The sequence below is a fragment of the Typopeltis vanoorti genome, chromosome 10 (assembly GCF_054136105.1).
Source record: "Typopeltis vanoorti isolate ZY-2024b chromosome 10, IOZ_Tvanoo_1.0, whole genome shotgun sequence".
In the NCBI taxonomy this organism is placed as follows: Eukaryota; Metazoa; Arthropoda; class Arachnida; order Uropygi; family Thelyphonidae; genus Typopeltis; species Typopeltis vanoorti.
This window is the reverse complement of record NC_143558.1, coordinates 127,167,497-127,194,055: the sequence shown is the minus strand read 5'-3', so window position 1 is coordinate 127,194,055 and position 26,559 is coordinate 127,167,497. Positions and strand designations below refer to the sequence as shown.

At 37.1% G+C, this 26,559-nt stretch overlaps 1 protein-coding gene across 3 annotated transcripts in view; it reads right to left on the bottom strand.

The window, feature by feature from the left end:
- Positions 1–311: 311 nt before the first annotated feature.
- Positions 312–26,559, bottom strand: part of LOC150102778 (ecdysteroid-phosphate phosphatase-like) — a 393,004-nt gene continuing 366,756 nt past the window's right edge. For all 3 annotated transcript variants that reach the window (XM_090398941.1, XM_090398940.1, XM_090398942.1), the window contains one exon: positions 312–5,112. In XM_090398941.1, coding sequence (XP_090255067.1) covers positions 4,874–5,112 — 239 coding nt within the window. In that variant the 3' untranslated portion in view covers positions 312–4,873. The remainder of the gene's footprint in view (positions 5,113–26,559) is intronic.

The following is a 26,559-nucleotide window of genomic DNA, read 5'->3' as shown; positions in this document are numbered from 1 at the left end:
CTGTGAACTGGCCTTTGCTTAGAAGCCCTAGTTTGGGTTAAATAGGCAAAATAAGTTAAGAATCACTCAAAAATCAAGAGATCATTACGAAATGCAAATGTAAAAAATTAAAGAAGCTTGTGCCACACAATGCCATCTGTGGTGGCCCAGTGAACTAGTTGGTTGGTCGCAGGAATTTGAAGTGTGTTCTCATAATTGTGTCCAGACTAAAGGAGGCACTGGACCATCTGTTGCTGGACAATGAGTAGTTGTACTTAACTTCTCATTACATTTTTTTTTTTTTTTTTTGGCAAACAAACGTAATCTCAATAGAAAGTTTCAGTGATTATATTTTATTGAACAGTAATGTGAAATTAATCAATCCATTATTACATTAATTATAAATATATTGTGACTGTTCTGAGAACAGAAGCACACAAATGCACATAAATACAATTTCACAGATTTAACCTATTCATGTATTAATTTAGTTTAAAAAACTGACACTTCAATAAAAACTACGAACATTTTTTTTTGCTCCCACAGTATTTATTTACTTAAACTACAGTAATTTAATTATTATCTGACTCCCTCAGAATCTATTTGTCATGTAAACTATTCATTTAACCTACCTAACCAACCATGTATAGGTTAAATTCAAATTGAGTAACTTTAATAGAAATTAATTTTTGGATAGTAACTAGGACCACCTAACACTATGGATTTTATCAAAATGAAATAAATCAAAACACAAAAAAAGAAAAATATGAGAGACTAAGATTCAATTCGAGCATAATCCCTCTATTATCTAACCACAGTGAGTGAGAAATCAATCTGCTACATGCAGTTGAAGGATTGGTTAATTGAAGATGAGATAATTCAAATCACACAGACTAAAGGGTAAGATGATGAAGAAACTGCAGTTTACCTAGTAAACAATTATGAAATCTCAAAACATGGAAAAGGATGAAACATAAAATAAATGGAATGCAGTAAAACAAGGTCATTATTATAAACAAAGATAATAAGAAAAGAGAACAAAAAGAAAAATATAAACTTATAAAAAAAGGAAGAAACCAGATTAAGAGGAGAAATATTATATGAACAGAATAGAGAAGATAAAAGAGAATACAATGCATGAGATGTGCAAAATGGCAAAAGCATTGATGGCTGAACAAGATATAAAGAAACCATATATCACATGACATATTATGGGACACCACACTTCATCTTCCACAGTCAATATCCTCCTCTTCAACACTGCAGTAATTTTCTGAGATGTCTTCAAAACCTTTGTAATATGTCCTCGGAACTTCAAATCTTGATCCACAATCACCTTGAGATCAATTGCTTCTTCTACTTCTTCCAGTATACCCTACCATAGTTATACTAGAAGAAGTATAACCTTCTTCCAGTTATACTTTTAAAACCACTTGTAAAACTTTCCTATGCCCTGATATGGCTCCCCCATATACAACTCTCTAATGTTGAAAGTTTTTCACTTGGTTATACTATAAATTAAAGCCGCCAAAAAATTATGTTCTTGGTTTAATCCCCTTATCTAAGTGTAAGCAAAGAATGTCTGTTCATGAACTATCTTCACTAGTAAAACTTTTATCTCACACACCTGTGTGTGAGATAAAAGGACCTCCTAGATGAGTCTTTGACTCCATGAGGTCTTGTTTAATAATAATAATAATAATAATAATAATAATATAGGGACTAATGGCTTTATACCAATTGCTTTAGTATCCCATAATGCAAAGCACACACACACCCTCTCAGATGTATATAATGCTATGCATTATGGGAAGGGACACTACCCTTCCCACAAGTAGCCTAGTTATGAAGATACTTCACACACAAACATCGTTTGCTTACATTTAAATAACAGATTAAATCAAGAATATAATTTCTTGGTATCTTTAATTTACAACTCTCTGATATCTACTAGAGAGCCAATCATCAATCCAATACACCAACTTGATGCCCAAACTCACATATTGTAAATCAATTTGTCACGTGGCAGCCTGTCAAATGCCTTTGAATGAGAAAGACCAAGTGTAGAAAGAGAAAACCTAAAAATAAATAAGAAATACAAAGGAAAATAAATAAATAAAAAAAACTGGGAACTGATGGTATAAAGCAGATTGCCAGAAACAGATATAAAAATAATTACAGAAATACTACATCCATTTAAAGTACAGTATATCAAAAAAATAAATAAAATGACCACAAGTTTGGAATACAGGTCTATACTTAAAAAAAAAAAAAAAAAAGACGATGGATGAGAGGGAAAAAAAACAAAAGTTGAAAAGTGGCAAGGAATAACTAAGTGTTATTAAGCAAAATGAGCCTCTGTAGCTCAGTCAGTATAGACGAAGCCCTTTGGTTGGAAAGACCTGAGTTCGATTCCTGTTCGAGACGTGAGAAACCTTTATCTGGTCTCTTTCGACTAAAGGTGACTTAGCTGGTCTCATACAGAGGTAGGGTTTTTTGAAACCCGGAAACTCGGGTTTTTCGTTCCCCAGAACAGGCAAACTGGTCCATGATCTCACACACACACACAGATCTACAGTCATAAAATATATACGTAATCCCTGATTAGGTGGGCTCAACTTGTAATAAGGAACAACGGAGGAAAAGGGGGAACCCACACAAAATAAATTAAACAATCAACAGAATGGAAATACACATCATATGCGATATTCACAGACTCTGAAACATTAATAAAGATGCCTCATGGAAATGCAAAATAGAAAAACGAATAACTTAATTTTTACTTTGTGTTTTTTCTTAATGCAAAGTTGACGGAAGTATCATAATTAACTGTGCCAAGAATATTTTTGTTCACAATCTTATTTAATGCTACAGATTGGAAAATAAACATGAAGAAACAATAGATATATAATGGAGAATAACTAATAATTAAATGATTTAGACTTTGCTGATGATATGTTTGATAGCTCAGAAGTACTAAAAATATGCACCAAAAACAGACTTAAGCCAAAAAAGTTAAGGAAGTTGGCTTCAAAAATGATGAAACCAAAATGAAGATAATAAACATTAATCCAAAACAACACAAAAATTTTACCCTGAAGAAGAACAGAAGACATCCGACAACATTAGATACAAGCTAATATAAGTCAAAAGAAATACATAAAGACAAAGATATTCACGTCTAAATGAAAAACACTATTATAAGGATTGCAAATATGGATGGTAACACAAAGTAATACATATAATACAGATACACATAAATTGCTCAGGAAAGTATTAGAAATTTGCTGGTAAAATAAAATTTTAAACAGAAATACTGAAAAAAGATAGATTGCTACATTATGAAATGGGGACTAAGAGAAGAAAAGAAATAAGGATTGATGCTAGTGGAAAGTTCTAATAACAGTCCCTATTTACTCTGCATGGAGTGAAGGATAAGCAAGGTTATTAGTCAATAACTTGTCCTGGGACCAGAAGCAGAATGACTTACACCAGCTGACCTATCAACCATACCTTTTCCTTCCTGTTACAACAAATCTTGCCTTTCTTCTACATAGCTGGGCAGCTATGTTCCAAACTATGTTCCACTACTAAGAACCTTTATAATTTCTCATTCTGCTTGCCTTGATGATTCACATCCACATCGCAAACCCGTTTACATAATTCATGTTTCTGCTTTTTTTTTTGGGTACTATTTTGCTTTTCCCATTTTTAAAAAAAAGTGAAATATTTCACAACCCACGTGGAAGTGATTTTTTTAGTACATGTGTTTAATTACAGGTGATGGATAAAGAATAATAACCAAAATTCTGTTGAGTGTAAAAAAATATACAACATAGGATCAAGAGGAGAACTAATACTGGATTATAGTCATTACTAAAAAACGGAAAAAAGCAACAGCCATGGTAATTTAATTTATTTTTAGGCTTAACCACAAGGAAAGTGAACGGAGGATTCCAGAAGAAACTGAACACCATATATACAGTAAGAAGAAATAAATCATTATGGAACAAAACTGAAGAAAGTAAAAAGGATTAGACCAGAATGCATATTTTGATAATGTGTGCTACTGTAGAGAACTAGAGAAAGATAATGCAAAAATGACTTATTGATTATCTCAGATTTTTTTTTGTGATAATCTATTAGTTCCTCAATCATTCCCCCCCCACCTCAGATTTAAACAAACATTTTTGTCTCTTAAGTTTCTAATCACTTGACAAATTCTTCTCACTATGAGGGTTTAAATAAACATAATTAACTACCAAATAATTTTCAGTAAAGACACTTAATATGAAAATACCATTACAATACTACACCAAAATTATCACAATCTTACACATTTTTATAATACTATTTCTTTTGTTTTGTTTTCTAATTAATCAGATGATAATATATTCAAGGTTAACATCTCTTTCTCTCTCTCTCTAACATATACATACTTTAAATTAAACAAACACATAATGAAAGAATTTAACATTGCTGATGATACTAAAACAGGTACTTATGTTTCTTATTTTTTTTTTTTTTAAATTGAAGTAATCTACAAATTAACTGCAACTATCTCACTCTCCCTTTTTATATATGTATGTGTGTGTGTCTCCTACTCTGATGCAAAATTTAAGAAGAAATTACATATATATATATATATATTTATACAAAATGACAAATACTATCTACTTTATTTATTTACAAATAATTGATTGAATGTCAGATAAAAAAAAAAGCTATATACAAGTGCAATGGTCAATATATGCTTTTTTCAGTTCAGTAATTGTATTATCATTTACAAGAAATCAGGTGTATATATATTCAATTCACACACACACACACACACACACACACACACACAACTAATACAAAAGGTATTCCATATACAACATAGCAAAAGATTACGTCAAGAAAGTAAAGATTTCCAATCAAATTTAATATTTCCTGTATGTGTTAAAGGAGGAATTGGTGGACTAATGAGAGTCCATATTCCATCAAAATGCTCTTCTGCTACCACAAGTCCACAATAAGGTATCTTGTGAACTATTTGAAGTAAATCATTGGTGTTTCGTGGCTTTTTCTCAAGGAGCTGACGAGTGGAGGTATCAAGGGTCGCTGAGTGCCCTACAAGAAGTATATTACCACCTGAGAAATAAAAAAATTAAAACAAAAAACAATAAATTATTAATGAACCCTCATACATTATGTTTAACCTTTAATAAACAAAAATCATGAGTAGCATTCTACTGTAGTAGCAGCGTACAGTCCAATTTTTTTTTTATGGGAAAAATTATAATAAGCAGTATATTATATGCAGTTATCTACAATTTATCTGAGCTCCAAAAACAGTAACCCTCTTGCATGTCAACTGATTTCCAGTACAGTACCATGTATTGTACTTCAATTATCATAGTGACAAATAGTCTTCTAGATGTGGTCAGATAAACAGTGGATTACTGCACATAAGAAGAGTAAAGCTGGCCAAATAGTTCGCATATCCACTCTCCAATAAACCAACAGACTGAGTTTGAATCCTACCATGGATGTTTATATTCTGTAAATTTTAAGTGGTAGATGATTTCATCAACTTGTGTGAGACCACTGCCTGCTAAACGGAGGCATGCAGTGGCTTGTTAAGCATGTTCCCTGTTCTAGTATTTACAGAATGGTTCCAGATTCATCTAGTATAATGCAGCATATTTAGCACACAGTACATCAGTACTTATACTAAAAGGTTAAGTGAAAAATATGGAAAATAGCTATGGAGGCTCTTACAATGGTTGCAGTCAAACTACAAGATGAGAGTGTAATCAGAAATAGAAATGCCATGCAAAAAGAAATGAAAAACATTATTGAATATTATCAGGATAACAAAACAAATGAAAAGACAACTAAGATATCACCTAACTGCCACAATTTCTATTACAAGAAGTAATAAGCAGCATCTAAGTCGTGCAAAATGGATAAGATGCAGATGAGGATGGAGTCATACTTGAACTTCTAAAAGCAGGAAGGAAAGCGGTATACAAAATATTGGCCAAAACCATTTCCTCCCAAGTCTCAAGAAAATTTATGTACCAAGAATATAAAAAAAAGGGGCACTTAAGGGTCAAAGCTGTATAACTGAGAGGAGACTTCCACATAGACTTCAAAGGAATGTGGAGAAACGTCCAGGGCTTCTGACCTAATGTCAAATCTTCATCTTCTCGTGGTGCACCCTGTTGGGTATCTACCTGGATACTGAACGAATGAGAATGGGCTGGCAATTTGGAATTTAGCCGACCAAATTATATTCTTATTGGCTTAAACCAAAATATAAACTGATGGTACAGCATGACAAAATTTCATGCTGGCTGGGGACTCGCCCAGTTAAACAAGGCCTCTGTTGTTTTCGCCAAGGAACCAGGGAGAACAGCTAAAAGCCAGCTACTGGAACAGATCTGAACACACACCCCAACTCAACATCACCAGAGTTAAAGATCGGTACTATCAACATAAGAAGCCTGAATGGCAAAGAAATGGAGCTAGCTGAGGAATTAGATAAGTACCAGATGGACATAATAGGCATGACTGAAACAAAAAAGACAAAAACTGGTGAGATCTTTCTGAGCAATAAATACAAAATGTTATATTCAGGCAATGACAGTCAAGGAAAAGAAGGAGTGGCCATAGTATTCAACACAAAATACGAGGCTAATCTTCTTGAATGGCAGTCAGTCTCAAGTAGAGTAATGTGGGCAAATATGAGAATGGGGAACTGGACAATGAGACTTATTTGTGCTTATGGTCCCACAAAAGGTTCTACTAAGGTAGAATCGGAGGAATTTTTTTGAGGCTATAGAGAAAGCAACTGACACAATGGAAAAGGAAAAGTTGGTCCTTGTTGGGGATCTAAATAGCAGAGAAGGAAATGATTGTCAGATATAAGAAAATATTTTGGTAGAAAATACCAAAATATTTTCTACCAAATATTTTGGTAGAAAAGAGCAAATCTCTTTTCTACCAAAATATTCAATGGCAAGCCTTGAAGAAAACCCAGATTGATTCAGCCAGAGAGGCATGTGGTGAGGTTATCTGCAAGGATAGAAAAATCAGAACTCCATGGGTGACACAGAAAGTTAAAGAGGCAGTGAAGGAAAAGAAGAAAACATATCAAAAGTTCCTGGCAAATAAGTCAGCTTGTGCTCTTTGAGAATACAGACACAGATGTAAGAAAGCTAAATAATGTATAAAACTAGCTAAACAAAAGTCATGGGAGGATTTTGGCAAGAATATAGAAAAATATCAACACGGTGGCAAAATATTGTGAAGGTTGTTGAAGAAGCTTATAAATTTAGGAAAGAGTGCTGTAGTTATAGATGATCATGAAGGTGACATGAAATTGGAAGAAAAAAATATCCTTGAAGTATGGAGTAATTACTTTGAAAAGTTGCTAAATGAAATGAAACAAGCTGTTACAGCACAGTGGTAAAAAACACTCAACAGGCATACAGTCAGGAATATATATCCATACTTGAAGTAGAAAAAGCCATCAAAGGCTTGAAATGTGGAAAGGCAGCAGGAGTAGATGATATTCGACCAGAAATGCTGACGTATGGTGGTATAAAAGTCTTACAGTGGCTGCACTGCATAGTTCAGAAAGCCTGGACAGAGGGACGAATTCCCAATGATTGGAGTAGAGCTCTCATAGTACCCATATATAAAAAGGGAAATAAAACTGAATGTGAGAATTACAGAGGTATTTCCCTACTGAGTGTTCCTGGAAAGATCTATGCAAGTATACTTGAGAAACGGTTGAGAAGAATTGTGGAAGAAAAGCTTGATGAAGAACAAGCTGGATTCAGGCCAAATAGACACTGTCAGGAACAGATCTTCACTTTACGACAAATAGTTGAGAAATCATGGGACTATAACAAAGATCTGTATTTAAGTTTTATCGATCTGGAAAGGCATATGACAAGGTGCCAAGAGAGAAGCTATTTAATATGCTACAGTTATATGGTGTCAATGGGTCATTATATCAAGCAATACTTTGTCTTTATTTGAGTTGGATGTCAGCAGTTAGAACTGAAGGAAGTACAGGAAGGTGGTATAATGTTAAATCTAGTGTGAGACAAGGATGTACATTATCCCCTCTGTTATTCATTATCTATATGGATCACATTATGAAGGAAAGTGGTATTAAACCTGATATCAAAATTGGAGATGTTAATGTCAGCTCTTTGCTTTATGCGGATGATATTATTACTATTTTGGGAAACTCCAAGGAGTCGACAGACTCATCGAGGGAGGCCCTAACTCATGTCAAGAACAACTATTCGACATTCACACAGTTTCTATCATACCTCGCCTTGAACTCATTCATGGTCATAGCACCCACAACAGACTCTGGCAGCTTATTCCACTCATTTACCACTCTCCAAGTAAAAAACCTAGCTCTAACACCCTTGTTAACCACATTCTTGCCCAGCTTACATGTATGGCCGCTAATCCTCCCACCACCAGTCCTATTCTCAAAAATATCTTCTGGATTGATCTTATAGAAACCCTTCAGTAATTTGAATGTCTCAATCATATCACCCCTTTCGCCTATGAACCAATTTTTGCAACCCACAAATCTTCAATTTGTTCTCATAAGGTTCATTCCACAGACCTGACACCATCTTGGTCACTCATCTCTGAATCCTCTCCCCATCAAGAAGAAACCCTGGCACCCATATTTGGGCACAGTAGTCCAGATGGGGTCTTATCAGGGCTAGATACAGAGGAACAATAACTTGTTTTTCTCTGCTGGTTAAAGTATTTTTCAGTAACCAAGTGATTTGATGAGCTGATTTAGTCACTTTTGCAATGTGCCCCCTAAACTTCAACACTCTATCCACCAATACTCCCAAATCCCTGGCCTCAATCTTCTGGAGCATGGTTCCACCGATGTGATATACTGCTGATAATCTTTTCACTCCAAAATGCATAACCTTACACTTTTCCACATTAAATTGACATCTTTTTTCCCTAGCCCAGTCCTCCAAACTATCCAAATCATCCTGCAAAATTTTGGCATCCTGTGCACTCACAATTGCTCTATCCAACTTTCCATCAGCAGCAAACAAGCGAACACTTCCTCTCAGATCCTTTCCTATATCGTTAATGAACAAATTGAAAAGTAGTGGTCCAAGAACAGAACCCTGCGGCACACCACTAGTCACAAGCCGTCTTTTAGACTCAACTCCTGAATAAACCACTCTCTGGTATCTCTCCATCAACCACCCTCCTATCCATCTCACCAAACCTATATCCATCCCCATCTGCTCCAGTTTCTGATTAGAGTTCCATGTGGTATCCTGTCAAAGGCCTTGGCAAGGTCCAGTAGAATCACTGTAAATCCATTACCCTTATCCAGTTCAGCCGTCACTGTGTTATAAAACGTGAGCAAGTTACTGAGGCATGATCTACCCTTTACAAAACCATGTTGCCCCCCATACAGTATCCCATTTTCATTTATTCAATCCTGTATTCTTCTCTTGACTAGTTTCTCCAAGACCTTGACAATGATTCCTGATATGCTAATCGATCGGTAATTTACAACAGCAGTCTTGGAACGTCCTTTATGCAGTGGAACTATTTTCCCCTCTTTCCACCCCTCAGGACTAACCCAGACCAGAGACTCAGATTAAACAAAATGGTCAAGGGTACTGACAATTCTTTAGCTGCTTCACATACGACACGAGCTGGTATACCATCCAATCCCACAGATGTATTGACATTGAGGTTTTGCAATACACTACTCACCTCCACCTCATTCACCACAATTCCCTTATAATCTACTTGTTCATTCATTTCTGCAATGTCACCACCTGGATGATATACTCTTGCAAAGTGCTCACTCAGTAATTCAGCTATATCAACTGATTCGGTTACTTCCCTACTATCGGCATTCTTTAAAATCATTCTGCCATATACATTTTTACTTTTACTTGCAACATATCGAAAAAACTGTTCAGGATTCTCTTTAGCCTGCATGGCCAATGTTCTTTCGTAATCTTTTTTGCTTTTCTTACCACCACACTTGTTACCCTTCTGGCCTGGGCTTTATACTGTTCATGTGCCCGCCTTTCTCCTTAAATTCCCTCCATAGTTGTTTCTTTCTTTGCAGCTCAAGCTTAATGGTGTTATTCATCCATTTAACTCCTACTTGATTTATTATTCGGACTCTAGGTATACAGTCTGCCATTGCTTCATGCAAACACTTTTTAACCGCCTCCCATGCACTGTCAACTTCTAGCCCTTGCAGTTGTACATGGCATGGCACTGTATCAATCAATCTCCTAAGCTTGTCATACTTACCACCCTGTTAATTCCACATGTACCCTGTCTTAATTGTAAATTCCACACCTTTAGCCACCTTCCAAGTCAAGATCCCATGATCACTCTCACCAATTGGTGGCAACGTGGTCATTTTCGTTACAGCCAAATTCTCAGATGCAATTACCAGGTCAAGCACTCTCTGACCCCTAGTATTTTCCATTACATGCTGTCGCAGATAGTTATCCCTTAATAACCGCATAAAATCCAATTCCTTCCTCCCATGTGTTCTCTCCTCCTTCCAATCAATGTTACATGTTGAAATTTCCCATAATAATTACCCTCCTTCCACTCATTTCTTCTATTTGCTTATGCATACGATCTCCACCATCTATTCCATCACCTGGTCTATAGCAGCAGCCAAATGTATAATTTGTTCTGCTAGTTTGAATCTCACACCAAATAGCCTCAAATGTGCTCTTTTCTCTATCCTGCAGTTCCACTTCTGTTCTCCTTGGCTGTGTTATATTTCTAAATAAATCCGCTACAAGTCTGCAAGATTCCCTGACTAAATTGAATAACTGTTGCAATAGATATGGTATGAAGGTCAGCAATAAAAAGACAAAGAACAATGAAAACAGGCAGAATTGTTGAAAATGTCAACTGCGTTGTGAACAGAGAACCTGTGGAACAAGAAAAACATTTCAGCTACTTAGGCAAAATTTTTAGTGAAGATGGTAAATTAAATAGGGAAATAGAATCAACAAAGCTGGTATGGTAGGAAGTCAATTGAATAAATTCATATGAAATAAGAGAGAAATTAGTCGTAACACTAAATTAGCTGTATACAAGACAGTATTCAAACCAGTTTTAACTTACGGATATGAGAGCTGGGGCAGAAGTAAAACACTTCACCAAAGACTAGAGACCACAGATATGAGAGTCCTGAGAAAGATTAGAGGCGTGAACAGATGGCATCAATGGCAATATCACATTAAAAATGAGGATATTAGATAAGAACTTGACATTGTCAGCATCCAGGAATGCATTAGCAGAGCTAATCTCAGGTGGTATGGTTACTTAAACAGAATGGGTTAGAAAAGATTAACAAAACAAGTGTTCTCTGCCAGGTTAGCAGGAAAACGACCCAGAGGAAGATCAAGATATAGGTGGATTGATACGGAACAAAGTGCCTTAGACGATAGAAATATAAGATCTGATAATGTTGGAGTCTTGACAAGTAACAGACTGATTTGGAAGAAAATTGTAGATAGGAAGTTAGTAATTATGTAAATTTTTCATGTAATACTAACCTATTCTGTACACCCCTTGAGGATACATGGCAGGAATTTCATGATGAATATAAAAAAGGTTATTCTTATTCTGATACACAAAAAAGGCAGAACAGGAGACTTAAAGAATTATCAGCTCATCAGTCTAGTATCAGTGATTTACAAATTACTAATTAAAGTCTTGAATCATAGTACAACTCCAGATATTGCATAGCTAACAGAACAGGTGGGTCTTAGAAGTTGCTTCTGCACAATGGGCCATATTCAAATTGTATGACACACTGTTGAATGGTATAATGAATTCCATCTCCCATTTTGTCTTGATTACTGATTATGAGAAAGCCTTTGATTCAGTAAAAACTTGTGCAATACTCAAGGCACTATGAAATGAACATAGGTCCTTACAAGTGGAGGAACCACTTGTAAGGACCTATGTTCATTTCATAGTGCCTTACAAGTGGAGGAACCACATGTAAGGACCATCGAATCAGCATACACCAATGCAATAGCACCAGTTCGTTTTAATGACAACATTGCCAGTGTGGAAATATAGAGGGACATAAGATAAGGTAATAATATATCCCCAAAATTATTCACTGCATGTTTAAAAGAAATATTCAAACAACTTGGTTGCAAAGAATGATAGAGGCATGAAGAAAAAAAAAAAAAAAACAGGAGATACTTAAGTCATTTATGCTTCACAGATGAGACTGTTATCTTTATTCCAATTCCATATGAACTTGAAACATATCTGTAAACTTCAAACTAATGGCAAAACATCTCGCTTGAATATAAACCTAAAGAAGACTCGCATTATGTGCAACTAGAAATCATACAAATTGATGAAGAAACTAAACACATGAATCATTATGTATGCTTATGATAATGGATATCAAAGCACCAAACTGGAAGTTACTATATTGTCTTGCATTGACTACTGTAACCACAGTAGTATCTCCTCTACAAACAAAAATAATGAAGATTACATAGCTACTGGCTATTTGAAATTAGACAAGGTCATTAAATAAAGAGAAGTCACCAGGTGAGCTGTTTTTTATATATATTTTTAGACTCTAAGCTATATAAAATAATTATAGGTCAGGATAAAGAAATAGCGTGCTTGCATGTTGTCCTTTACCGAACAAATCATGAAATCAAAATGGTGCAAAAGTGGTAAGAGATTAGCAGGGCTGAGAAGGGAAGAGAAAAAAGCAGGTGGTCTGTAGTAAAAATAGAGATCATGTGAACAAACAAGAAAAATAAGGTAAGGAGAAACTCTATAATCAGAGGAGTACTTAATGTAAGTATAACAAAATCATGTTTCCCTGCCACAAAAATTAATGATATCATGCAATCCTGAAGCAAAAAGGTAAGGTGAAGGAGTTGTTGGTAGGAGCAAAAATAAAGAGGGAAAAGATGAAGATTGCAAGTCTCCTGTCACACTATGATAGAGGTGAAATGATGAAAAGGGCATTGATAGCAAATGAATCAATACACAGGTTGTGCAGAAGGAATGATATAGTTTGTAGACCTATGGTCTGAGTTTCACAGAAAGAAGGATTTGTATAATGCTGATGGACTGAATCTAAATGGTTTTGGTCTTAGGTGTCTAGAGAGAGAGTTTTGTTCACCAAGAATGCTGAAGTTCAAATTCAGGAAAACTTAAGCAATTAGGGTGGATGCAGGTGAATGTGTGTGTGTGAAGGCATCCATGAGGCAAGTGGGTGTGAGAATGATGAACAAGTGAGGAATTTAATCTCTCAAATGGAGGAAGTACAGATGGTCGGGGACCTAAAGGGATGCTGCAGTTTCCATATACTAATACGTATCACGAACAAGAGGGAAGAGGAGTTTTTGGCATTGATTAGTGCAACCTTGACAGGTTAGTGACTTGAGACTTGGCTAACAGCAGATGACGTAGTTACAGGTATAAAATGTGAAGGGCTTAGTATTCTCAGGAAAGCTGGTGAAGATAGGATGGGGGAAGGGGTACTGCTGATGACAGCAGACGAATTGCAGCCAAAAAGAATAGGACATAAGCAGAAGTGTTCATTTGAGACTTTCTGGTGTGAGAGCAAGGTCAATAAGACAAAATATATGGTTGGTTGCTGCTATAAGCCAAGGGATTCCAGAGATGATCGGGTAGACATGCATCAGCATATTAGAGTGAGTGCAGGTTGAGTGATTATTATGGGGGACTTCAACTATGGAGATAGTGTATGAAAAGAGATCATGTGACAGGAAGGAAATGGAATTTATAGACCTACTGAGAGATAATTACTTGAGGCAGCATGTGATGGAAGGGACTTGGGGTACAAAAGTATTGACCTCTTCACAAGATCACAAGAGTTAACCAAGGTGGTTACATTTCCTACGATCAGAGAAAGTGACCATGCAGTCTTGACTTGGAAGATTGCAAAACACGAGGAATATTCTGTTCCGAAGGAATTCACGTAGAACTACACAGCAGATGACTATGACAAGCTTAGGAGGAAGCTCGAAGCTGTGACATGGCATAAAATTGCCGGTCTTGGCTGAGTGGTTAGCGTATTCACTCTCCAGCCAAAAGGCTGTGGGTTCGAATCCCATCATGTTGTGATTGTCTGTGAAAGTACTAGTGGTGGTAGTCGGTGGCAAATGGCGTTGGTGTTAGATGACGAAGGTTGGTGGAGTAGTGAGACGAAGAGTTGTAGAGTAGATGCCCTCCCTCGATGAGTCTTTGGACTTCCTGGAGGTGTAATGTAATAATAATAAAACCCTGCAAGGGAAGGATGTTAGTAGTGATGCAAGGAAGATAGTTAAGGCATCTAGAGGAAGCAATATTAAATTGTGTACCTAAGGTAAGGAAAGTTAATCAGGTAGGAGTTAGATGGATAAGTAATGTCATTAAGCTGCAGAAAAAAATGCTGTGGAGAGTACATTAGGAGAAATGTGGCCAGTAAACTCATGAAAAGTACAAAGGTTAGGCAAAAAAGGTGACCAGTGTGATCAAAATCAGATTACGAGAAGAAACTAGCCAGGCAGGTCAAAGGAAATCGCAAAGAGTTCTTTTGCTATGTGGCAAGCATGGAAGAATAACCTTAATGAGGCTGATGGTCACAAGGTGACAGAAGCAAATAAAATAATTGAGTTACCGAGTGACCACTTAGCAAGGGTATATAATACAAATGAGGTTAATGCTGCGATGATATATGTGATCGAGAGGTGGATAAACTGGAGGTGTTCTTAGGATGTTGCAGTATCTCAATGTAAATACAGCTGTGGGATTAAATGGGATATCAGCTTGTGTTTTATGCAAATATGCAAGGGAAATGACAATACCTCTAAATAGGCTGTTTAAATCTCAGCTCTGGAAGAGTTACAAGGGAGTGAGAAGAGGGGAAAATAATTCCCTTGCATAAGGAAGGTCTATTGGATATAGTGGATATCTTTACTCCTGTGATACTAATTGGTCTATAATTTGCAGTAGCAAATTATAGACCAATTAGTATCACAGCAGTAAAGGTAAAAGTACTGGAAAAATTGATCAAAATGAGAATTCAAGAATGGGTGGATAAAAATATGACACTATAAGGGACATGGCTTTGTGAAGGGTTTAGTAATTTACTAACTTTTTATAATAGAACAGTAGCTGAGTTGTATAATGGAAATGGCTTCTGATTCTGCTGGATTTTGCAAAGGCATTTCACCAAATGCCACATGGAATGCTCTTATGCAAATTAGAACAAATGGAGATGGATAGTTATGTGGATAAGAAGGTAGTTGCTGGACAGATATCAAAAAGCAGTAGACAGAGAAGAAGAATCCAGGTGAAAACTCGTGACTAATGGTGTGCTGCAAAGGTTAAGTGCTATGACCACTATTGTTTAATTTTTACATAAATGATATCCTGAAAATAAACATTCAGTTATTTGGTGGTGATGTGGGTGAAGGAATCAAGTGATGTGGAGAACTTGCAGGATGAAATAGCAGAATGTAGTACTGAAAGCTGTCAAACAGGAAGTATTGGAGTGAATAGAGTTCCAGATTAAAACAATGGTGAAAGAGTATAAATGAGGTGACTGAAAGTAGCAGTAAGACAGTGTATGCAAGTTGTGGGCAGAAGTTCAGGAGAACATAAGAAAGCCTGAATAAAAAAATAACTCACTTGCATGTCTCCACAGGACAAAGTGCAATACTGAAAGGCTAAAAACACAACAAAGATTAGCCAAACTGACAAGAGGAAAAAGCAAGAGGTCCAAAGCCAAAAAAGAAAATCACAAGAATAAATGTGAAAAAGTGCATATACCCCTGCTTCTGTTCTGAACTTCCCACCACAACTTTTGCATGCACTTTCTTACTGCATCTTTCAGTTACCTTATTTATACTCTTTCACCAAAAGTGCTACAAAATCTTTTTTCCTTGGTGCAAAAACTAATAATATTAATAATGCTGTTAGAATGCAGAAAGAGAAGGTAAAAGAATTGATTATTTTTGCTGGAACCAATGACCTGAGAGGTGAGAAATACTGCATGAGGGAGAATGTGAAAGAGTTATCGGAAGAAGTGATAAAAAAGAGTGAGAAGATGAAGTGAAGTTTGTGAGTCTGCTGCTACGCTATGATAGAGGCAAACTGAGAAGGAAGGTGATGACGGCTAATGAATCGATACGTATCTTGTGCAGAAGGAATGATGTAAAGTTTGTGGACCTATGGCCTCAGTTTAATGGATGTAAAGTATATACAATGGTGATGGACTGCACTTAAATGGATTTGGAGTTTGCTGTCTAGAGAGCTTTGTTCACTGAGAGTGTGGAAGTGCAAAGTCAGGAAAACTAAAAAATTTAAGGTAAAGGAACCCATGAAGCAAATGAGTGTCAGAATGAGCAACAAGTACAGAATCTAGTCTCTCAGCAAAAATATTGAATAATGTAGTCAATTTAGGAAGTAAAGGCAGTTGAGGTCCTACAGGGATGCTGCAGTCTTCTATATACTAATGCTAGAAGTATTAGAAAGAGAGGGAGGAGTTTTTTGCCATTGGTTAGGGCAACCTTGTCAAACGTTATAGGTATTAGTGAAACTTGACTAACAGCAGATGATGTACTTACAAGGATAGAATGTGATGGATTTGGTCTTTTCTGGGAGAATAGAGTAGACAGGGCAGGAGGTGAGGTACTGCTGATGATAGGAGATTAATTGCAGCCAACAAGAGTAGGGGCCAGTCATGCAGATGGCAGCTCTTTTGAATCAATCTAGTCTGAGATTGAGGACAAAATAAAACTGGTTGTTGCTATAGGCTAGGCATGAAGTGGAAGACATGCAACAGCAGATTAGTATGATAAGCACAAGTCAAGTAATTATTATGGGGGACTTCAAATTTGGAGACATAGAGTGGAAGGAGGAAACATCATGTGGCAGGAAGGAAATGGAATTTATATACTTACTGAGAGATAATTATCTGAGGCAGAATGTGATGGAGGAGACTCACAGTGCAAGAGTAGTGGACCTCCAATTGGGGAAAGTTATCATGTGGTCTTGACTTGAGAGGTAACAAAATGTGGAAATCCCAGTTATGAAGGGTTATATGTGGAACCACAAGGCAAGTGATTATAAGACACTTAGGAAGCAGCTTCTTCATGGCATAAAAATCTGCAAGGTGTTCACAGTGAATAGGAGATAGTTAAGGGATACCAGGAAGCAATAACAGACTGTATACCCAAAGTCAGGAGAGTAAATCGGGTAGGAGTTAGATGGATGAATAATCTTATTAAGCATGAGCTGCAAACAAAGAAAATGTGGGGGACATATAAAGAGAAAAATGACCAGCTAACCCATGAATACTACAAGGATCAGGCAAGAAAGGTGACCAGCAAGGTAAGGAAGGCAAAATCCGATTATGAGAAGAAAGAATGACTGTGGAAGGCTAATTGTAATGAATGCAGATGGTAGAGAGGTAACGGAGGCAGATGAAATTGTTGAGGTACTGAGTGATTATTTGGCAAGAGTGAAGATATTGTTATGACAGATGTTGAAAAAAAAATGGAAGTACTTAGTATATTTTCAGAATCTAAATGCAAATACAGTCATTCCTCATGTCCATGATTCCATAAGGGAATAAATAACATTTTCAACTATACTTTCAAACAAGATGTGAGTGTAAAGTAAAAAGGTTTCTATTTAGCAAAAAGCATCATGAGCAGTGATAACAGTGCATTCAGTGGCAACTTCAGTCAGCAATCGGCATGTACCTTCAACATTTCCTCTGTTGATTTTGTGTTTGAGAAATAGGTTGTTTAGAGTTAAATATTTCATGAGATTTTGTGCAACATGGTCCCTTACATGCCCAATCAAAAACCCTACTGAAGAACCACAGAAAAAGACGAGCAATTGATCTTGAATGAAGTTGCAAGTTAAGAGTATAAAGCAACGCAAAGCTGGTAAGCCCATCAATGTGATCGCACATGACTTCGGATGATCTCATTCTACAGTGATGGCCATTTTGAAAAACAAGGATAAAATCGTAGAGGCTGTGAAAGGATCTGCTTCCATTAAATCGACGACAGTGATGAAGCAACGACAAAGTCCTATCGGTGATATGGAAAAGCTACTTGCATAACGGAGAGAGAACCTGAACCTAAAGCGCATACCCCTTAGCATGACAGTAACCACTAAGTCTCGTCAACATATTGAAGGAGAAAGCAGGGCCCAATTATGACTACGAATTCAATGCTTCTTCTGGTTAATTCATGAGATTCAAGCAGAGTTCTGCACTGCATAATGTGAAAATGTATAGTGAATCTGCAAGTGCCGATGAGAAGCCTGCCAAGGAGTTTGTAGAGAAATTGAATAAAATTATTACGGGGGGGAAAATTATTTGCCACAGAAAATATTTAATATGGATGAGACCTCCTTGTTTTGGAAAAAAAAATGTCTAAGCGGATATTCATTCACAAAAAGCTAAAATCTATGTCTGGTTTCAAAGCACTCAAAGACCACGTTACGATTCTGTTAGGGAGTAATGTGGCTGGATATAAACTGAAACCATTTGTGATATGTCACAATGAGAATCCACAAGCCTTCAAAAACATTAGAAAGCATACGCTTCCAGTTTATTATCGGAGCAATAAGAAGTTGTGGATGACTCAAACATAGTTTGAGGATGCCTTAATCAACTGTTATGCAAGTGAAATGGAAAGCTATTGTGTGAGAGAATGTACAATTTAAAATTTTATTAATTCTAGATAAGGATCCAGGTCATTCAGCTTACACTGGTGATCTTCACCACATGATCAAGGTATGTATCTCCCTCCAAACACTATTTCATTGATCCAACTGATCGATCAGGGAATTCTTTCAGTGTTTAAGGTTTATCCGACCAAATTGTATTCTTATTGGTTAAACCAAAATAAAAAATGATGGTACAAAATGACACAATTTCATGCCGGCTGGGGCGTCGCCCGGATAAACAAGAGCCCCATTGTTTCCAGGGAACCAGGGCGAACAGCGAAAAGTCAGCTACTGAAACAAATCTGAAAACAAACCCCAACTCAACATCACCAGAGTTAAAGATCAGTACTATCAACGTAAGAAACTTGAATGGCAAAGAAATGGAGCTAGCTGAGGAATTAGATAAGCACCAGATCGACATAATAGAGGTGACTGAAACAAAAAAGACCAAAACTGGTGAGATCTTTCTGAGCAATAAATACAAAATGTAATATATTCAGGCAATGACAGTCAAGGAAAAGAAGGAGTAGCAATAGTATTCAACACAAAATACGAGGCTAATCTTCTTGAATGGCAGTCAGTCTCAAGTAGAGTAATGTGGGCAAATATGAGAATGGGGATGGACAATGAGACTTATTTGTGCCTACGGTCCCACAGAAGGTTCTACTAAGGTAGAAGTGGAGGAATTTTTTGACGCTTTAGAAAAAGCAACTGACACAATGAAAAAGTAAAAGTTGGTCCTTGTTGGGGATCTAAATAGCAGAGTAGGAAATGATTGTGAGACATACAAAAATATTTTTGGAAAATTTGGTGAAAAGAGCAAAGCTAATAATAATGGCAAATATCTGTTGGATTTCTGCTCAGGACATGGACTGGTTATTACTAACACCATGTTCCAACATAAAAATATGCACAAATTCACATGGAGAGAAGAGGCAAGGAATAAGAAAAGTCTCATTGACTATGTTATTGTTGATAGTGATGTTTTCTCCCTGGTGCAGGACACCAGAGTGTACAGAGGATTTGAAATTGGAAGTGATCACTATTTAGTCTTTAGCAGGATAAAATTAAATTTCATATTGAAAAGAATAACATGTAAGAAAGTTTTAAAGTGAATAAAAGTTGAGCAGCTCTCAGATGTGAACTGTAGACTAAAATACAGAAAGATTATTGAAAAAAAAAATGAAAGAGTTTGAGAACAGGAATCAAACCTTGGAGATTCAGTGGCAAACTCTGAAGAAAACATTGATTGATTCTGCCAGAGAGGCATGTGGTGAGGTTGTCTGCAAGGATAAAAAAATCAGAACTCCTTGGTGGACACAGGAAGTTAAAGAGGCAGTGAAGGAAAAGAAGAAAGCATATCAAAAGTTCCTGTCAAATAAGTCAGCTTGTACTCTTAGAGAATACAGAGACAAATGCCAGAATGCTAAACACTGTTTAAAATTAGCTAAACAAAAGTCATGGGAGGACTTTGGCAAGAATATAGAAAATAAATATCAAGAAGGTGGTAAAATATTCTGGAGGTTGTTGAAGAAGCTTAGGAATGGAGGAAAGAGTGCTGTAAAAGGAGTTAGAGATGATAAAGGTGACATGAAAACAGGAGAAAAAAGATATCCTTGAAATATGGAGTAATTACTTTGAAAAACTGCAAAATGAAACAAGCAGTGATGACAGCACAGTGGTAAAAAACACTGACCTGGCATGCAGTCAGAAATACATATCCATACTTGAAGTAGAAAAAACCATCAAAGGCTTGAAATGTGGAAAGGCAGCAGGAGTAGATGATATTCGAACAGAAATGCTGAAGTATGGTGGTATAAAAGCCTTACAGTGGCTGCACTGCACAGTTCAGAAAGCCTGGACAGAGGGACGAATTGCAGACGATTGGAGTAGAGCGCTCATAGTATCAACATGTAAAAAGGGAAATAAAACTGAATGTGAGAATTACAGAGGTATTTCCCTACTGAGTGTTCCTGGCAAGATCTATGCAAGTATACTTGAGAAACGGTTGAGAAGAATTGTGGAAGAAAAGCTGGGTGAAGAACAAGCTGGATTCAGGCCAAATAGACGCTGTCAGGAACACATCTTCACTTTACGACAAATAGTCGAGAAAGCATGGGAATAAAACAAAGATCTGTATTTAAGTTTTGTCGATTTGGAAAAGGCATATGACAAGGTGCCAAGAGAGAAGCTATTCAATACGCTGCAGTTATATGGTGTCGATGGGACATTATATTAAGCAATACTTAGTCTTTATTTGAGTTGTAAGTCAGCAGTTAGAATTGAAAGAAGTACAGGAAGATGGTTTAATGTTAAATCTGGTGTGAGACAAGGATGTACATTATCCTCTCTGTTATTCATTATATATATGGATCACATTATGAAGGAAAGTGGTATTAAATATGATATGAAAATTGGAGATGTTAATGTCAGCTGTTTGCTTTATGCGGATGATGTCAAAGTTCTAAATAAATCCGCTACAAGTCTGCAAGATTCTCTGACTAAATTGAATAACTGTTGTAATAGATATGGTATGAAGGTCAGCAATAAAAAGACAAAGACAATGAAAATAGGCAGAATCATTGAAAATGTCAACTGTGTTGTGAATGCAGAACCTGTGGAAAAAGTAAAACATTTCAGCTACTTAGGCATGATTTTTACTGAAAATGGTAAATTAAATATAGAAGTAGACAACAGAATCAGCAAAGCTGGTATGGTGGGAAGTCAATTGAATAAATTCATATGGAATAAGAGAGAAATTAGTCAGAACACTAAATTAGCTGTATACAAGACAGTGTTCAAACCAGTTTTAACTTATGGATCTAAGAGCTGGGTCAGAAGTAAAACACTTGACCAAAGACTAGAGACCGCAGATATGAGAGTCCTGAGAAAGATTAGAGGCATGAACAGATGGCATCAATGGCAATATCATATTGAAAACGAGGATATTAGGAAAGAACTTGGCATTGTCAGCATCCAGGAATGCGTTAGCAGAGCTAATCTCAGGTGATATGGTCACTTAAACAGAATGGGAGAGAAAAGATTAGCAAAACAAGTGTTCTCTGCCAGGTTAGCAGGAAAACGACCCAGAGGAAGACCAAGGTATAGGTGGATTGATACGGTACAAAGTGCCTTAGACGATAGAAATATAAGATCTGATAATGTTGGAGTCTTGACAAGTAACAGACTGATTTGGAGGAAAATTGTAGACAGGAAGTTAGTAATGATGTAAATTTTTTCATGTAGTACTATCATATTCTGTACACCCCTCGAGGGTACATGGCAGGAATTTGATGATGATATATGGAGAACTTTTTCAAAAGCCATTTCTGCTACTGAAGGAAATGATCAGCAATGCAATCAGCTCATGCAATTCTGCAAAGAATTCAATATTTATCATGCTATTAAAAATATTGCTGTGCCTTGGGACGAAATTACCTCTCAATGTATGAGTGGCATATGGAAAAGACATTAAAAAGGTATGTGCACGATTTTGGAAGTTTTGAAAAAAATTGAGCACTTTTTTAAATTGAGTGAAGAAATAGTGGGCCTATCAAACAATTTGTACCTTGAAGTGAATGATGACGACATAGTTCAACTCAAAAAGCTAGCTGGTGAACGGACGTGCTATCGGAGAGCTCCTGAGAGATTTGTGTTTTTTGTTGATTTATTGGTGTTTTGGATTCAAGTTAATGGACTTAAGTGTTTAATTTTGGTATATTATTGTAGCTTTATTAGCGTGGTTAGTGTACTAAAGTGTTTTATAATATAATCTATGTCGGGAAGTCGCCGCTAGATGAATTCGTAATGTGTAGTGTTCGTGCAAGCTCCAGATAAGATAAGTATCATTTTCAGTTATCGATACAAATTACTTAATATTGTGTAATTTTGTTTTGTTTGCCTTGCGTATTTTAGTGCGTCTATTTTTGGTGTGTTATAACGTATAATTTGACAAAACACGTTACAGATAATTATGGCACCTGTGCGAAGGAAAATGGCGGCCAGTAATGAAGGTTCGCCATCGTTATCAAAGAACGGTAGAATAAAAGAAATGAGTCAGTGTACTAGCTGTGAAATGTACGCTTTGCAGGGTGCGGTCGGCGTGTGGTTAGATGATAATAAAGGATTGAATGTGTGTAGAAAATGTAGGGAGAATGCGGAATTGAAGTGTATTTCGGATCATGAGTGTGATATTTTCGTCAACCTTCAGAATGAAGGAAATACGGATATGACAAGTAACGGCAAGGTTGTACATGAAAATTGTGAGAGTGTGAATGTAGAAAGTGTGAATGATAGTATAAATGGTTTCTCGGAGAACAAAAAAGATGAGATAGATGCATTGAGTGAGATCGCGTTGTTGAATAGTGCGATAGAAAGAGCAAAACAGCAGCTAGAGTGCATGAACAAAAGTAGACTGAATGAACCAACCAATAATAAAAGGTATGACAGGAAAAATAGATGTATGAATGTGAACATGAACAAAATGAAGGATAGAGTGCTGTATGGAGACTCGTTAGTACGAGGTGTGTTACTAGAGGATTTGACAAAATCGTACCAACCTGGTGCGACCATAAAGGACGTAACTGCATCTATTAGAGAGCAAAAGGAAAGGGTGAAAGAAATGATTGTTGTGGCAGGTACGAATGATTTGAAAGGAGATAAAATGGAAATGATAGAAGACCTGAATGAATTGTTTGAGGTAGCAAAAGAAAAGAGTGAGAGAGTTAGAATGATTAGTCTTTTGCCACGGTATGACAGTGAAATGTTTAAAAGGAGGGCTATAATTGCAAATGACTTTATGCGTGGGTTATGTATGACGAGTGGTGTGGAATTTGTGGATGTGTGGAGTGAGTTTGATGGGCGAAAGGATCTATATAAGATGGATGGCTTGCATTTGAATGGTTACGGTGTAAGAAGACTTGAGAAAGTGTTGCTGAATGTAGTGGATGTGCAAATTCAGGGAAACTAGATTTGTTAGGGGGGGGGGAGTAGAGATAAAGTCCTTATGGAGGCAGTTGAATGTAAGAATGAATATAATATGCCAGAGCAAATAAGGACAACAAATCTGAGTGGGATAGTTAATATAAGGCATCAAGGTAGGGTTGGGGCTAATGGGGGTCTTAAATTCATGTACACTAATACTAGGAGTATTAGGAACAAGAAGGAAGAGTTTTTGGCCATGGTTGGCACTTCCAGACCACAGGTTATTGGTATTAGTGAAACATGGCTGACTGTAGATGATATAACTAGTGGGATTGAATGTGATGGGTATAGTGTGTTCAGGAATGACAGAGAGAATAAAATGGGGGGAGGAGTATTTTTGATGATAGCTGATGAGCTCCAGCCAAGGAGAATAAAAGTTGAATTGCAGGATAGAGAAAAGAGCACATTTGAGGCCATTTGGTGTGAGATTGTGGCTAGCAGAACTAAATATACAATTGGGTGCTGCTATAGACCAGGTGATGGAAAAGATGGTGGTGACAGTATGCACAAGCAAATAGAAGAAATGGGTGGAAGGAGGGTGATTATTATGGGAGATTTCAACTATGGTCGCATTGATTGGAGTGAGGAGAGGACACACGGGAGGAAGGAATTGGATTTTATGCGGTTATTAAGGGATAACTATCTGCGACAGCATGTAATGGAAAATACTAGGGGTCAGAGAGTGCTTGGCCTAGTAATTACATCTGAGGATTTGGCTGTAACAAATATGACCACATTGCCACCAATCGGTGAGAGTGATCATAGGGTCTTAACTTGGGAGGTGGCTAAAGGTGCAGAATTTTCAATTAAGACAGGGTACATGTGGAATTATCGGGCTGGAAAGTACGACAAGCTTAGGAGTTTGATTGGTTCAGTGCCATGGCATGTACAACTGCAAGGACTAGAAGTTGATAGTGCATGGGAGGTAGTTAAGAAGTGCTTGCATGAAGCAATGGCTGACTGTATACCTAGAGTCCGAATAATAAATCAAGTAGGGGTTAAATGGATGAATAACACCATTAAGCTTGAGCTGCAAAAAAAGAAACAACTATGGAGGGAATTTAAGGAGAAGGGTGACCGGCAGGCACATGAACGGTATAAAGCGCAGGCCAGAAGGGTGACGAGTGTGGTAAGAAAAGCAAAAAAGGATTACGAAAGAACATTGGCCATGCAGGCTAAAGAAAATCCTAAACAGTTTTTTAGATATGTAGCAAATAAAAGGAAAAATGTACATGGCAGATTGATTTTAAAGAATGCCGATGGTAGGGAGGTAACTGAATCAGTTGAGATAGTTGCGTTACTGAGTGAGCACTTTGCAAAAGTATATCATCCAGGTGGTGACATTGCAGAAACGAATAAACCAGTAGATTATACGGGAATTGTGGTTAATGAAGTGGAGGTGAGTAGTCTATTGCATAACCTCAATGTCAATACATCTGTGGGATTGGATGGTATACCAGCTCGTGTTGTACGAGAAGCAGCTAAAGAATTGTCAGTACCCTTGACCATTTTGTTTAATTTGAGTCTCGGGTCTGGGTTAGTCCCGAGCGGGTGGAAAGAGGGGAAAATAGTTCCACTGCATAAAGGTGGTTCCAAGACTGCTGTTGTAAATTACCGACCGATTAGCATATCAGGAATCATTGTCAAGGTCTTAGAGAAAATAGTCAAGAGGAAAATACAGGATTGGATAGAAGAAAATGGGATACTGTATCAGGGACAGCATGGTTTTGTGAATGGTAGGTCATGCCTCAGTAACTTGCTCACGTATTATAACACAGTGACGGCTGAACTGGATAAGGGTAATGGGTTTACGGTGATTCTACTGGACCTTGCCAAGGCCTTTGACAGGATTCCACATGGAATTCTAATCAGTAAATTGCAGCATATCGGAATGGACATAGGGTTGGTGAGATGGATAGGAGTGTGGTTGACGGAGAGATATCAGAGAGTGGTTTACTCGGGAGTAGAGTCCACAAGACGGCCTGTGACTAGTGGTGTGCCACAAGGATCTGTTCTTGGACCACTGCTGTTTAATTTGTTCATAAATGATATAGGAAATGATCTGAGAGGAACAGTTCATTTGTTTGCGGATGATGCGAAGTTGGGTAGGGCAATAGGGAATGCAGATGACGTCAGAATATTGCAGGATGATTTGGATAGATTGGAGGTCTGGGCTAAGGAGAATGGATGTCAGTTTAATGTGGCAAAATGTAAGGTTATGCATTTTGGGGTGAAAAGATTGGCGGCAGTTTACTGCATTGGTGGAACCGTGCTCCAGGAAATTGATGAGGCACGAGATTTAGGATTGTTGGTAGATAAGGAATTGAAATTTAGGGGACACATTGCAAAAGTGACCAAAACAGCTCATCAAATCACTTGGTTGCTGAAGAATACGTTGACAAGCAGAGACAAGCAGGTTATTGTTCCTCTGTATCGAGCCTTGATAAGACCCCATCTAGACTACTGTGCTCAGATTTGGTCACCTAGGTTTCTTCTTGATGGGGAGGAGGTGGAGAGGATCCAGAGGCGAGTGACCAAGATGATAGCAGGTCTGTGGAATGAACCGTATGAGAACAGGTTGAGGATTTGTGGGTTGCAAAAATCGGTTGATAGGCGGAGAAGGGGAGATATGATTGAGACATTCAAATTACTGAAGGGTTTCTATAAAATTAATTCAGAAGATATTTTTGAGAACAGGGCTGGTTGTGGGAGGACTAGGGGACATCCATGGAAACTGGGCAAAAGTGTGGTTAGTAAAGGTGTTAGAGCTGGGTTCTTTACTTTTAGAGTAGTGAATGAGTGGAATGCGCT